Source organism: Chaetura pelagica, unplaced genomic scaffold (assembly GCF_000747805.2).
Source record: "Chaetura pelagica isolate M959 unplaced genomic scaffold, ChaPel_1.0 scaffold85, whole genome shotgun sequence".
NCBI classification, from domain to species: Eukaryota; Metazoa; Chordata; class Aves; order Apodiformes; family Apodidae; genus Chaetura; species Chaetura pelagica.
The window spans coordinates 3,532,372-3,547,930 of record NW_009953505.1 but is presented as its reverse complement, the minus strand read 5'-3'; the positions used below and the strand labels follow the sequence as shown (position 1 = coordinate 3,547,930).

Genomic DNA, 15,559 nt, shown 5'->3' with positions numbered 1-15,559 from the left:
GGAGAGGGAGAGGGAGAGGGAGAGGGAGAGGGAGAGGGAGAGGGAGAGGGAGAGATGCTGCTGCTGCAACTGCTGTCTCAGTGCTCTCTCATTCTGTGCTGAGTAACCATTAAAAAATAGTATTTTATGTGGTTTCCATACACACACACAGTATGAAAAATGATCTCTCCTGTTGTTTACCACTCATCACTCTGTATGCCACAGTCAGCTGTCACATCCAGGTCTGGGACAGCTGGCACATTACTCTGCCTGCACAGCTGGGATTAGCAACACTTCTCAATTTGAATCTCAAGAGGGACTTCTTGCATAGGCTTTTTGGTTCAGTTTTTGGTTTTGTTTGTTTCAAGATTCTTTCAACTTAAGTTTTAAGTGCTTTCATCAACAACTTACATATTAGAATAGCCTAATTAGACTAGACAAAATATTTAGAAGTGTTGCCTGTTGCATATGCAGCTAGCCACCAAAACTTTCCTATACACGCACAGCTTGTTCAGATCTTAGAATTTATTCATTAACAATTTGGGGGGTTGCCAACCCAATATTAAAAGTGACAGATGTTCACAAAATAATATCCAAGAACTGCAGCAGCTTTCTGATAAAACAGAAGTAGGTTTCACTGGCATAACTGCCATTAGCATATCCAATGCAAAATAAGGAACACAATAAAAAGGTGAAGTATTAACAATCATACATTTTATATTAACTTGTGTCCTAGAAAAACTAAAAAAATCTAATTGTCTCTGGCAAACTCCCATTTCTGTTTATGTGTTTGTGTTTTTCCACTTTCTCTCCTAAAATCTTGCATTTCTCATATACTTTTGCCTACATCATTATTGTATATGACTTTTGGTTGAACAATAACTTTTCTGAAATTTGCCTCAAACCAAACAATGCCAAAAAACTCAAATCCCTTCCCTCCCTGTAAGTAGAGCAAACACTAAGCAACAGTTAGGTGACTGTTTCTGCTGATGATGATGCACAAGGGGCATCTGCCAAAGTTCAAGCTAACAACCATAACCCAAAATACCCCAAAATGGATTATTTGGTTTTCCTCAAGTCTAGCTTCTCATTACCATACACAGACATAACATAAACCTTATCCTCCACGATCTTACCTACATCCACCAAAGTTCAAGCTAACAACCATAACCCAAAATACCCCAAAATGGATTATTTGGTTTTCCTCAAGTCTAGCTTCTCATTACCATACACAGACATAACATAAACCTTATCCTCCATGATCTTACCTACACCTCAAGGTAAACAAGACTGCTTACCTTGCTACAGTTACTCCTGAAAAGTGTTTCAAGCACTCCTACCACTGTTCCCACAGGATGAACAGGAAATCTTGGCATCCAGCTTTGATTACATAAAAAATGGTATCAACTCATTCTCTTTCACAAAAATCTAATGATCAACATTTCAGAATAAATAAAAAGCTGAGAGAGTGGGCAGATTTATCTTTCTGCACAAAGAAAACTGATTGGTGAGAAATTCTCCAAAGTCAGCCAACTCTTGCATTTATGATACGAGTCAGCAGTAACGGAAGGAAAAACAATAAAAAGGAAGTAAGAGAGAACAGAACGTGCAGTGAGGCACAGCTTCTGTACAAAAATAAATTTATTCTGTAACTATGATATGAAATATCTTCAATACCAAAATTGCTTGAGAGAGGGGTAGACTCTGCTTCTCTGCAAGCCTTTGCCGACTGCCTTCTAAAACATGGCATCTTCCAGACAATTCCAAACAAAACCCCAAAACAGTCCCTTAAGAGCTAGTACTGCTACCCAAGACTATAAGAAATACCACAAAAATTAAAATGTTAATTATCAGACTCTTGCCACTTTCATTAGCAAAATTAACCCCACACAAAATGTGCTGAGTTCAGAAACTCAACAATAACGTCTCTTTGGTCTATCTGTGACTCTGTGAAAGCCATGGGAGGTAGAAACATTTGGGCAGCAGCATTTTCTTAAATGTAAGCATCCATATATTTTACATGTTTTTTACATATATGAAATGAAACGTATATAAATTAATACTTTATATAAGACATTTTATCTTTATACATTATACACTTAGCATCTTTATACATAAGGGTTAAATATTTTATGTAGCTAGATCTTACTTTATTTTTTAAAAAATAAATTAAGAAAACCCAACCTGTCACACAACTTAGTCATGCATTGAAATCTGAGCATCTGGTAGCCTAGTAAGTCAGTAAATTAATTCAAGTGGAAAGAAAACAGGGTCAATTCCAATTCATCTCTGATCTACTTGTTGACCTTATCCTTATGACAACTATAAATTTAAACTATATTACCCTTGCAATACTATTAAAATAGAAAAAGGCAATTCCATCAGATAGAGTCTGACATTCGGATGCCCCAGGTCTCACAGTACAAGCACTGAATTTCTATTTTGTACCAATTCCTTTTAGGCTCTGAACACAGCAAGTGCAGTAGCTATACACATTCCAGCAGGATCTCGGGAAGGACAGCTTGAAAAGCCAGATGATAGATAGCCCTAAGCTGCTCTCAGTGATAGATTTCAGCCCCTCATCTGAAGGTAAGAGGAGGGCAAAAGTCTGTCTCAGGACAGCGATACTCAGTTATAATTCACCAATCTAAGCAGGATAGGAAGTCCCACTTTCAGAGCACTTCAAAGACAAAAGACGGAGCTTTTCCTTGTTAAGATGTCCAAAAAGAATAAAACAAAAAAAAAAAAAAGGAAAGGATAAGTTTAAACAGCCTGAATGTATTTTTCATACTCACAGGTTATCACAAGACATAAGCTTTGACCTTTAACAGTTTTCCATCGTTTTGCAAAAGCAAGGAATATGGGCTCCAGACACCAAGTACACAAACACTGAACATTAACGTGCACAGAACTGCCCAATTAGTTTTAGGCAGCCTGTAACAAATAAATAGTATTTTTACATAGCATGGAAAATGAGCTTGTCACATTTGCTTAGAGTAAGCAAGCCAAATTCAGGAAACAATTTGGTTACAGGCACACAATTAAAAATAATAACCTGGTTTCTCCTGTGACCTTAAATTTCCTTCAACTGTAATCCCTAATGACTGAAGAACTTGAGCCACCCTACAGTAATGTCATTAAGCTCAAACACACAGCTATACTCATGAAAAACTTCATGTCACCCACATCTAAGCAACTAGTTTGTTCTCATGCTGAGCCACATCATTAAATATTCCTAAAGTAAATCCTGGTCAGTGACTGCTGTAAAGATAGTTCCAAACTTTGAGAACTTCACATTTCTTTGCAGATATATTCAGAGCTTCCAGGAACATAGAGTTCTCTTTCTGTGAATCACAAATGCCAACCATATTTGAAGGAGGATCAAATAGTAAAGGAATTGATCAAAAGCAACAAAAAGAATTAAGAATATGAAAATTTTGCATTATTCTTGAAATAAACAGTGGATGTGGCATTTGGAAATTAAATACTCATATTTCACTGATTTCGTAGGAACATTATTAACTTGGCTTACCATTTTCCATCCCCCTTACCACCCAAAACTGGGACACTACTCTCTTTCCCTTTCTCTGGGCATGCACAGGCTCCATCTCTTGAAAGCCAGCCTGAGACACACTTTTTCACACACACTGTTTCCTACGGTCCTTCTGTTCAAGTACTGAGCTCTGTGTTACATTCAAAGACAGCCCAGTTTCCTGAAACCCTGCACAAATATCACTAAGGTCTACCTGAAGCACATACAAGGAAAAGAACACTTTGATCAATAATCCAGATCTAAAGTGTGAATATTTAATATAAGTATTAACTTGCTGAATATGTATCTCTTTAGATCTTCTGTCTGAATTTAATGTTTTTGATAAAAATACTCCAATGTAGAATTGAACCTTCCTGGTGCAAAAACGAGAACTAATTTAGTTGGGAATATGTCTTTTTAGAAACACTGCATTTCTCAGATGAATAACTGAGAAGAGCTAATAATTCTTTAGCTGTAAAAGCTTTATTTAGACACAGTTATATGTGCATTAAAATTGCTTTTGCTAATTTCTGTGGATTTGACCTAGCTTCTTCCATACATTCAGACTCAAGAGCTACAAGTAACAGTGCAACTACTCATTCTCCAGTTTAAATGCTGAACTCCTTGCCATTAATTCCCCTTTATCTAACTGGGTAGGTATTTTCAGAGTTACCACACAACCCACCAGGAACCATTCAGCAAAGTCATTCCATCAGGAGAAGGAGAATGTGGCAACATTCTGTTCCTGAAAAAAACTAAAGCAGCAGAGAGAGGTGAGACACAAAGAAGCACAGATGGCTCCTGGTGGGACAACTCAACCCCCTTAGTGGCAGAGGCCAAGCACCAGTTTCAGCACTTCCACCTGGGGCCCTGTGGAAGTAACGGCGACTTGCTGCAGGACTCTCCAGCCCTGCCCACAGGAGCCTCTCACAGCAGCAGCCCCCTGCAGCCATCGTATCACAGCTCCCCACCATTTCCTTGACTTAGATAAAATGCTGCTCTTGAAACGAAGAAAATTTCTTGTAGAAGTAGCACATTTTCTAAAACATTTTCTAAAAGAAAAAGGGTTGCCTTGTTAAGCTGATTATAATACTTGAACCAGCAAGGGGCAGAAATTTGCCTCAAATTCAGTCGTCAAAATATTCAACCTTCAACACTGACACCATCTTTTACAAACCTAAGCAACTATGGGATGTCATCCAAACTACTTGCAACATTTGATAACATGCAGTAACAAAGTGTCCCTAAGCTAAATACTGCCCTAATTTGCATTGGCACATTGCATTTTCAATTTGTATCGTCATTCACCTCCTCCATAGCAGTATCACATTTTCTTCTCACATTCTTCTCTGTCCTAAAATAAAGTTTCCGCTGCAGTCCAAAGGAATACTTGTTGGAATATCTTTATTCCCAGCTGCTCTTCCCTTAACATATCCACTGCTGTCTTCAATCCCTTCCCACCTCTTCAATACAACACCAACAAAGGGAAGAAGTCAAGACAAAACCAACCCACAGGAAGAAGTTATAAGTACTGGTGGACTTTTAATCTCTTCACGTCTACAGATCTGAACAGGATGCCTTTTGAAAGATGTACTTAAGCAAAATTCAACTCCAGTTTAAAATTAATAGTGGCAGTACTGGCTACTATTTCCAATAGAAATTGATTTGTATTCCTTTACTAGCATGCTGGGAAAAGTCCACCATCACCAAAACCAAAAACAGCTTTTTCACTTCAGATTAGTAATCCTTCAGTACTTAGAAAACTTGAGCGAAAATATTTTTGTTTAGCCCATAAGACAGGAAGAAGTTATAAGTACTGGTGGACTTTTAATCTCTTCACGTCTACAGATCTGAACAGGATGCCTTTTGAAAGATGTACTTAAGCAAAATTCAACTCCAGTTTAAAATTAATAGTGGCAGTACTGGCTACTATTTCCAATAGAAATTGATTTGTATTCCTTTACTAGCATGCTGGGAAAAGTCCACCATCACCAAAACCAAAATTTTTTTTCCCCATAATTATCAAATGATTCCAGCTAAAAGTTACACAGCTCAGATACATATTCAAAAATCTGCCCCAAAATACCGTTTAAAATGTCCATGGGTAGTTTATTAAGCAATGCTTACAGCAGTAAATGTCTGAATCAGAGAAGACATTCACATATACAATAAAGAGTAATTATCGTAATTCTAACTACACACTGTGCCGACAATAGTTGCAAGACCCTGGGCATGTATTTTTCAGTTGGTCTGCTTCATTGCTATTTCAGGAAGCAGCATTTCCTTTAAAAATTCATGCTGTATAATTTCTAGCAGCATTTCACAATTTTAGCACTCAACTTCTAAGAAAATCACTTACCCAAAAACTATGTCATAGTTATAAATACTTCCAACGCGATCTCCCTGCAAGCATTCAGACATAATTTTCAAGGAAACTGTAGCATTTTAGAATTTATAAAACCTATGGATTCACAGAATATTGATTACAACCAGGCAGTTTTAATTCTGAGTATTTGGCTTACTCACCTTCACCCATGAAACTGCTGCAATATATTTAACAAGGCCATAAATCAGTGATTAAGCACAATTAAAACTAAGGGTATTACTGCAGACTTGAATAACCTACTATAAGTATTTAACAAATTATATTTTAGTGAGTAATTTTAAATCATACAGCACCCTAATATTTCTTGAAATACAAGACGATGCATCTCTCTCAGCCATTTCAGGTCTACTCAATCACAAGACAAAGTATGTCTCATTGCAACCTGAATTTGTGCCAGATGCTGAAACCTGAGCCAGTCAGTAATAGTCTTCTAGCCTGCTCACATCCTTCTACACTGTGTGAACCATCAATCCCCCAGAAAGACCTTCATTATAGAACAGCTTAAAATCTAACATTGTTAAACACGAGTTTCAAAGTAGTTCAGGGAACAGCACTTCAGCCACAGAAACACTGAAAAACAGCTTCCCCTCCTAGGACAGCAAATAATGAGATACTTCAGCAGGTACGTCATATAAATCATTATTCGCTGTAATTCAACTAGAAATACATAAGCACATTGTTACTAGGCTGAGAAACCAGGGCACTTACATTCTGTAGGAAGGAGAATTTATAGTAATGTAATGCATATCACAGTATTAACTTTTATTTAATTGAAAAATAAATAACATCTATATTTTCTCTGCTAGAATGCTAAAAAGATACTGCTTATAGATGCAACCAGTGGGCTGATTAGCATAAGGTCATGACAACTGTCCTGTGCTGTTAAATAACACAGAAGCAGATTTAAAATACTAGCTAGAAAAATAAATACTTTGCTTAACAGAAGGCTCCCCTTGCATGCATGTAAGTTCAGAAAAACATCTTGCTGAACCAGATGGCTACTTCACTTGGATCTCTTTACTACAGAGATGCAGTTGCTATACAGCAAAGGATACACAAAAAGTTCACAATATGCATAAACCAAATCTGTTTTATAGAAATACTTAGAAAGCCCCACAGAAGCTACCTTACTCTAACACTGTATTTAAAGATTAAATGAAAGTAACATTTCCCAGAACACCAGGCACAGACAAATCCTGAATTCTAAAGCAACTTGCCAAGGAAATGAAAGATCCACACGAATACTTCTAATAAGCCTTTATAAACACACTTTACAAGAAGAGGGCTCACTCTCTGATACTGGCTCAATTCCTAATAGCAAAGATCCTGTTGAAAGCAAAAACCATGGTTTAAAGGTTATGTGAGTGTAAAGATCCTTTGTTATGCCTTCTATCGGGAGATGTTTTGTCATGTCTTGCAGTTTGGTTCCCAGTGGCACAAACTGTGGCGCAGCATCAAAATTATTACTGAAAGTGGTAGCTACTTAGAGAGGTAAAAGCAAATAAGTGACAAGAATTAAAACTGTCAAAATTTCCCAGGTATTTAAATCATGCTATTAAAAAATTAAAGTGACTACAAGGATACTGTTATGCAAATAAAATTACTTTATGCTAGTAACATAAAATGGTAACAGTGTAAGTCACACTGCTGATCTTTCGGGAGCAATTCTGACCTCTAATACATATGGACAAAACATCTGACTTCAAGCAAATATTCTGCTAAGAGCAGAATTTTCTCTTTTCTCCTCTTCCTTACTTGGAGCATGTCCAATACAAAATCATTAAGACCTTGCTGTGAAGTGCACTTACCGGTGCAGGATTATCTTTAGCTTCCACACCAAAAACATTCCGTCGTTTCACTGTCAGCAAATCAGGATCTTTAGTATCATCATCGTCGTCATAGTCACTTTCAAAGAACTGTATGGAGTCTGGGTTTGGTACCCTGCTTGGTGCAGGAACTTCTTTTTCCTCCTCCTCCTCAGATACCTCTTTTGATTCATCCTCAGACTCACCACTCTCTTCAGCACCTTCACTGGAAGCAGAACATTCCTCAGTTTCCTTCCTTCTCTCCATCGCCTTTGTTTTGCTATTAAAAGACACCTTTCCACTTAAATCCGTTCTGCATTTCTCCACTCCTTCCTCGTTTATCAAGGAGGGATTATTTTTATTTTGCTCTGTCCCATCAGCTGCCTCATTTGCACGCTGCTGCTTCCGAACTTTTTGAAGAAATCTCACACGAGGTGCCATTGCAAGACCAAGTGATCTAAAGCATGAAATAAAACAAACATTAATCTGAAAGGTAGATACACAGATTTTTACTACATTAAAAGCTCTCATTGGCTGCTCAACTGATTTTACTTTAATTATGGAAATTCATATTGGTACATTTTGACTAATGTATTTACAAAGCAGTATTTGGCCTGCAACAGGAGAATCTAGCTTGAAAAATGCAAGAGAGGAAGGAAAATAGAGTAGCTGTGAACTCTCAAGAAGAGTTCCAAATCTTTCCAGGAAAGAAAGCAAACCAAGAACCTGAAAAGCTGTAGACAAGAGCAAATTAACTATGATTTGCAGTGAAATATGTTGAAAGAAACACCAATGTAATTGGTATGGAAGATACACAGATGTAAAGGACAAATACAGTATAGAAAAATGACTAATTGCAGAAAAAGCTAAGGAATGACACTTCTCCCTTCAAGGAAATCTCTCCTGCCTGAATATCTCTACAGCAAGGCTTTACCTTCATGGCATACATAACAAGCAGTGCCAACAGTACCATTATTTTACCCAGTAATTCATGACAATTCAAAGTGACACTAATACTTTATACATTAAGAAAAAAAAATAGTCAAAAAGCAAAAATACTGCATAGCAACAACACTGGAGAGTATTGTATGGGAAAAGATAATCTGCCTCCAACAGATCGCTTGACTTCAGTAAGTTTTGTAATTTCCCAGTATTATTACACCTGACCCTGTCAAATCTAAATGAAAAAAGGCAGTATATTAGTCTCTTTTTGAGTCAATGAGGCCATTCATTAGGTAAATAAAAAATGTAGGGTGACACTGATACTGTGCAAGGAATACAGAGACCACAGCAATGTTTAAAAACACACCAAACAGAACTGGTAGTGTTTATAATACTCCAGGGTTGTACATACACCTAACGAAGGAATTAAGTATTTAATCAGCATATCTAGATGTGTACACACACAGATAAAACAGCAGTCTCTTTTGATTCAGATCATGCAGTTATACACGATCTCTTTCCTCAATGCTGCTCAATTCAAGTAGACAGCATTATGTCTTCTCTTCACCACAAAGCTCTGAATAAAGAAACCTGAGTTATGTCACAGGAGAAAAATCAAGTCTATACTCCCTGGTGGAAATGTCATTAAAAACAGTCCATGAAGCATCCAAATGGTACTACAGAGCAGCAAGAGTGGACTGTAGACCACATGGAGGCTTAAATTGTTAATGGTAGCCAATGGGACTAAGTAGTAAACATGAGAGGCATCATGCTTAAATGACAAACAAACAAAAAACCAAACGCAATCACATCTATGGTTAAAACAAGGCAGCTTTGGTACTGGCCAAGGGTTAAAACACTGAAAAGTTGGCACGCACCCAAAAAAGCAGCTCACTCCATTAGGATGAGAAACAGGCTTTTCAATAAATAGTGTCTTAATTTTAATGCAAAGCTAACTCTAAGTATTTTTTATAACCCTTTAACAGTAATTAACAGCAATAATAAAGAACATAGAATTTTAAGAAAAAAGATCAAAAGAAGTTTTCATCAGTTTTTCATGTGTACCTTGCACATTTATTGAAAGGGCACTGCTGAGAGGATAACACAACACAAACATGAACTTAAATGGGAACTGAAATTGGAGCAACCAGCAATCTTAAACCTGTTTTAGTGCCTGACAGCTCACACTAATTACCTTTGCAATGAAACTATACGTTAAAGTTTGGCCTATTGACTAAATGAAACAAAAATAACCAAACAAAGCAGATGCAATGCTTCATTGCAGCAGCTGGAGGAGAGTCAAACCTGTAATTGGGCCTTAGCACCAGGCATAGTAAACATGTATAAAGAGATGGTTGCAATGTCAATGAATGTGCAATCTCTGGCAAGGGGATCGAAGTAGGGGGGGAGGAGGAAAAACCCTTTGCAAGAGAAGCACTTTCTTGCCTTTCCAGATTTCACATTATTCTACATAAAGTATTGCTGTCAACTGCTGACAAACTACAGCTAGCAGTATTGTAGGGCAACTGAGCAATCTGTGTTCACTTCTCTTTCTCATGCAGACAGACACAAAGTACATAGGGTTGCAAACTCCAATTTTGTCGCAGCTTCTAAGTCTCCAGAGCTAGTATCAAAGATTCCTCTCCACAGGAGAAGATTTAAAACAGTCAAAAAGAGCAGCCCATGATGCAGAGGTGACTTAACCACAGCTTTTCTCAATCAAACATGAAATCCTACTTGCCAGACTGCTGTTCTGCAATGATGCCTAACTTTTATAATCCAATAAAATTAAGGATCAGTTTGCATTCATCCATTTTTCTACATTGCTTAGCAACTCTACCAAAAACGACCAGTGCTATCAGAACTCAAATGACATTTGAACCAGAAGTTTTGGGCCTGTCACTACAAGAAGAACATTAAGGTGCTGGAGCAACTCCAGAGGAGGGCAACGAAGCTGGTGAAATGTCTAGAAGGTCTTACAAGAAGCAGCTGAGGGAACTGAGGTTCTTCAGCCTGGAGAAAAGGAGGCTGAGGGGAGACTTTATTGCTGTCTATAACTACCTGGAAGGAGGTTGTAGGGAGGTGGAGGTCGGTTTCTTCTCCCAGGAAACAAGTGATAGGCAAACAGCCTCAAGTTGCTCCAAGGGAGGTTTAGAATGGGTAAGAGGCAAACTTTCTTTACTGAAAGGGTTGTCAGGGACTGGAACAGACTGCCCAGGGAAGTGGCTGAGTCACCATTCTTGGAAATATTTAAAAGACAAGCAGGCAATGAAACTATACGTTAAAGTTTGGCCTATTGACTAAATGAAACAAAAATAACCAAACAAAGCAGATGCAATGCTTCATTGCAGCAGCTGGAGGAGAGTCAAACCTGTAATTGGGCCTTAGCACCAGGCATAGTAAACATGTATAAAGAGATGGTTGCAATGTCAATGAATGTGCAATCTCTGGCAAGGGGATCGAAGTAGGGGGGGAGGAGGAAAAACCCTTTGCAAGAGAAGCACTTTCTTGCCTTTCCAGATTTCACATTATTCTACATAAAGTATTGCTGTCAACTGCTGACAAACTACAGCTAGCAGTATTGTAGGGCAACTGAGCAATCTGTGTTCACTTCTCTTTCTCATGCAGACAGACACAAAGTACATAGGGTTGCAAACTCCAATTTTGTCGCAGCTTCTAAGTCTCCAGAGCTAGTATCAAAGATTCCTCTCCACAGGAGAAGATTTAAAACAGTCAAAAAGAGCAGCCCATGATGCAGAGGTGACTTAACCACAGCTTTTCTCAATCAAACATGAAATCCTACTTGCCAGACTGCTGTTCTGCAATGATGCCTAACTTTTATAATCCAATAAAATTAAGGATCAGTTTGCATTCATCCATTTTTCTACATTGCTTAGCAACTCTACCAAAAACGACCAGTGCTATCAGAACTCAAATGACATTTGAACCAGAAGTTTTGGGCCTGTCACTACAAGAAGAACATTAAGGTGCTGGAGCAACTCCAGAGGAGGGCAACGAAGCTGGTGAAATGTCTAGAAGGTCTTACAAGAAGCAGCTGAGGGAACTGAGGTTCTTCAGCCTGGAGAAAAGGAGGCTGAGGGGAGACTTTATTGCTGTCTATAACTACCTGGAAGGAGGTTGTAGGGAGGTGGAGGTCGGTTTCTTCTCCCAGGAAACAAGTGATAGGCAAACAGCCTCAAGTTGCTCCAAGGGAGGTTTAGAATGGGTAAGAGGCAAACTTTCTTTACTGAAAGGGTTGTCAGGGACTGGAACAGACTGCCCAGGGAAGTGGCTGAGTCACCATTCTTGGAAATATTTAAAAGACAAGCAGATGTGGTGCTTAGGAACATGGTTCAGTGGTGAACTTGGCAGGGCTGTGCTAACAATTGGACTCGATGATCTTAAAGGTCGTTACCAACCGAAGTAATTCTATAATACAGACCTCAGACCTGGGGGAAAGGGAAGGTGTTAAGATATTTGGTTAGAAAGTAATAGTAGATAAGCTTAAACAAAGTTGTGTACAGACAATCCCCAAACACTTCTAATTGCCTAGCTTCTCAAAGATATGTCTGCATTTTGGCTGTTACTGCCCCTTTTCCATAGTATACTCCCAACAGAACACTTAGGGACAAATACATTCTACTACTGCAAATGTTTCCATATAATATGAGATCCAAGTTTGTTTTGACTTTATTCTTAATCAAATCTAGAGTTCAGTCGTACTAAAAAATCTTGAATACATGAACCAGTGTTTTTTTCCATCAACTAGAAAGGGCAATATTAGTTTTCATTAATTCATGAGATGCCACTCAGAACAGAATCATACTGTGATCGAAGTTACACATACTTTTTGATTCTAGTGCTAGTATTTCACACACTCTTTTGGAATAAGAAATGTGCAAGATTTTCTCATAAAGACAGAGAAAACATAGGTAAGTTTTTTGTGAGATTTCATGAACTCTAACATGAACACAGAACACTAAAAACATGCTAGCACCACAATGTAGCCCTCAGACTACAGTAGCCTTTAAAAGCAACACAAGTTCAGCTTATAAACAAGAAAATAATCCTCTTTCGTATTTTGGTGTGAAATGAAATGACTTTTTGGGAGCAAGCTCTTATAGAAAGACATTTGACATCAGCTTCTAAAAGCAATACTGAAGGCAATGGATTATTTCGCTGCTACAAATGAAAGTACAGTTGATAGTTTTATTCATCAAGAAACTTGGGTGGCCAGACACCATAATTCCCTAACACTGCACAGGGAATGTGTAGAAGTAACAGAACACCTGCAATTCACAGGTAGGTCCTTCAATTCAAAGCAAGCTGACAAAGACTTTTTGGGAAATTAAAGAGCAAAACTCCGAAGAAATAACAATATGTGGCTTTACAAAGAGTATCTTTCTTGTTTGTTATTGAATAAGGAAAATAAATATTAGTATGCATTTTTAAATTTAAGTCAAATGAATGGCATAAGACACTTAAAATACTGCCTTTTCTGAGGTTCATTATGCCTATACAAAAATCTTGAGTATGTTTACATTAACACAGTAACTTCACTATGCCTCCATTTGGACTGGATGAAAAGCTGGGCATCTCTCAACTCTTTAAAGAGATGGAAGCTTAGACACTCAGAGTAAAATCTGTCCTTGCACAAAACAAATTAAACAGGACACTTAAGTGCAATATTTTAATTTTTAAGTGTCACAAGAGTTGCTAATCTGCAACTAGAAGATTTGTAGTCTTGTTTGAAACATGAGCCAGTTGTAAAGAACCTGCAGTCACTTCTGCCGAACTGCTGCACAACAATTTCACACAAGTTAGTGCTTTGTTCTACTATTAAGTTACTATACTTACTAAATATAAGACATAATGACTTCTCCGGAATTATTTGAACACATTAAAACATGGCACAGTGATTTATTTTACTATAGAATAAGTTCAGACAAAGATTTAAAATAGCCTGAGAAAGGTTAAATACTCCCAGAAGCTATTTCAAGAGGAGAAACGCACATTACTTGCCTCACAATATATGCTATATCTACTTTAACATTTAAAATGCTTTCAGAAGACAGGATGAGCAACAATTTGAAAACAGGAGAAATCAAATCAACTGAAGTGACACATATCTGAATTAACAGGCTTTCCAGATGGTCTGACTAATAATCAAAATGAATAGAGAACTTGCTTTTGCTGTGTTATTTATTTTACTAGCCAGCTCTATCCTTCTAAATTAAAGAGCTTAAATGCATGATACTCTACTAATAATGAGGGCCAAGCTAACCAAGAGTTTATGGGTCAGGATCAAAGAGAAAACCAAAATGGATGTCATGGTTGAAATTAAATCACTTAGAAGACTGAGATGTAGGCTTCTTTACAAAACTAATAGGAGCATCCACGTTGCAGTTGCAGGCCCTGGTATTCTTGATACCTGAGCTACCTTGGCACCTGCTCAAAGGGCAACACAGCAGAACGCAAGCAATGGAGATTTCTAGACTGCATTAAAGACCATTTGTCCAAGTTTGCTGGATTAGCCAACTCTGAAAGACACTCTACTGGAACTGCAACTCATGCATATGCAAGTACATTTACTTCTAAGGTGAGTGAAGGTCAATAGCAGGCTTGGCTGTAAAAATGAGAAAAGGCAATTCAAGATCCAAGAAGAAATGAGGATGATGACTAAGAAAATAATGACCCTGGACTTGGAGAGAAGAGACTGAAGCTTTTTCAGAGATCTGTATGGCAAGATCAGAAAGCTCAGAATATTACAGAAAAGCTACAGAAAGCTCAGAAAGGGATGACTGGATATCCATGTGGTTGAGGGGGAGCTGCATGAAAAATGCCCAAACTCTGCAGAATATTAGAGTGAACAATGAGGTCCATATGAATAATATTACCTGAGGCTGAGATTAACTAGGTAAGAGCATGAGAAATATTAAGCCTGGTTACAGGTGTATGAAGACTAGAAGCAACTGGAAAAAAACAATTAGAAGCAGGCTTTTTAGTTGGAAGGATACTGGGGTGTAGAAAAGGGAGTACAGGGCAGCAAGGAGGGCCAGAACCAGCTGAGGGATGATGAGATGTGCAAAGCCTGTGATGGGTGCTGCCTGGGGTTATGGTGGGCAGCCCTGCACGTGCTCACGGGCAGCTAAAGGAAGGTAACTAGCAAAACCCTCTGCCCTGACTATGCAGTAAGGGTCTAGCCTACATCCATAGCCAAGGGGAGTGGGGTGAGAGTGCAGTGGCTGCTTTCCCTGGTCAGTAAGATGACAGACAGATGTGGACAGATGGATCATGTATCCTGGTATCACCCACTTCAGACCTGACAGCACCTGCTGCTACCTGTTGCTTTGTGACACTGATCTGTAAAGGAACACATGGAAAATTAGCTGGATACTAAGTTGTGTGTATCAGACGTTTCCAAATAACTTGGCTTCAACTTGCTTTATTTATTCTCAATGTGCCAATACAGGGATAAACAGAGAAAAATAAGCTACATTCCTCCTGCAAGACATAAAAAAATTCACAGATTAATTATCTTGCCTGGCAAGCCCTTAGAGCTATGATTAACCCGTCCATCCAGTGCACTCACCTGTTAAGAACTGTACCTGGAGACTGATACATAGACACATATGTTAGCATTTAAGAAAATAAAGTGCCTGAGAAGTACAGTATTTCAAATCCCTGCCTCCTCTTTACCCTTGTCTCCTATGCAGGAGGCTGGACTAACTAATTATTCCTTTCTGCCCTGCTGCTTGTTTACATTTTCTTATGTTTTCAAAGCTGCCCTTTGTAATGAAAAGATACATTTATTTTTTATGCAAGCATCAAAGTTCTCCTGCACCAAACTTAAAGACTGCCAATGTTAACACAAGGTCTCTGCAAGTCTTCAGCAAATTATTCTCCATAGCAATT

The 15,559-nt window shown here is 38.2% G+C and overlaps 1 protein-coding gene across 1 annotated transcript in view; it reads right to left on the bottom strand.

The window, feature by feature from the left end:
* DDX10 (DEAD (Asp-Glu-Ala-Asp) box polypeptide 10) overlaps positions 1 to 15,559 on the bottom strand; it is a 184,051-nt gene that overhangs the window by 102,894 nt on the left and 65,598 nt on the right. Inside the window, exon 14 of the mRNA XM_009999431.1 lies at positions 7,706 to 8,159. Within this exon, the coding sequence (XP_009997733.1) occupies positions 7,706 to 8,159 (454 nt within the window). The remainder of the gene's footprint in view (positions 1 to 7,705; positions 8,160 to 15,559) is intronic.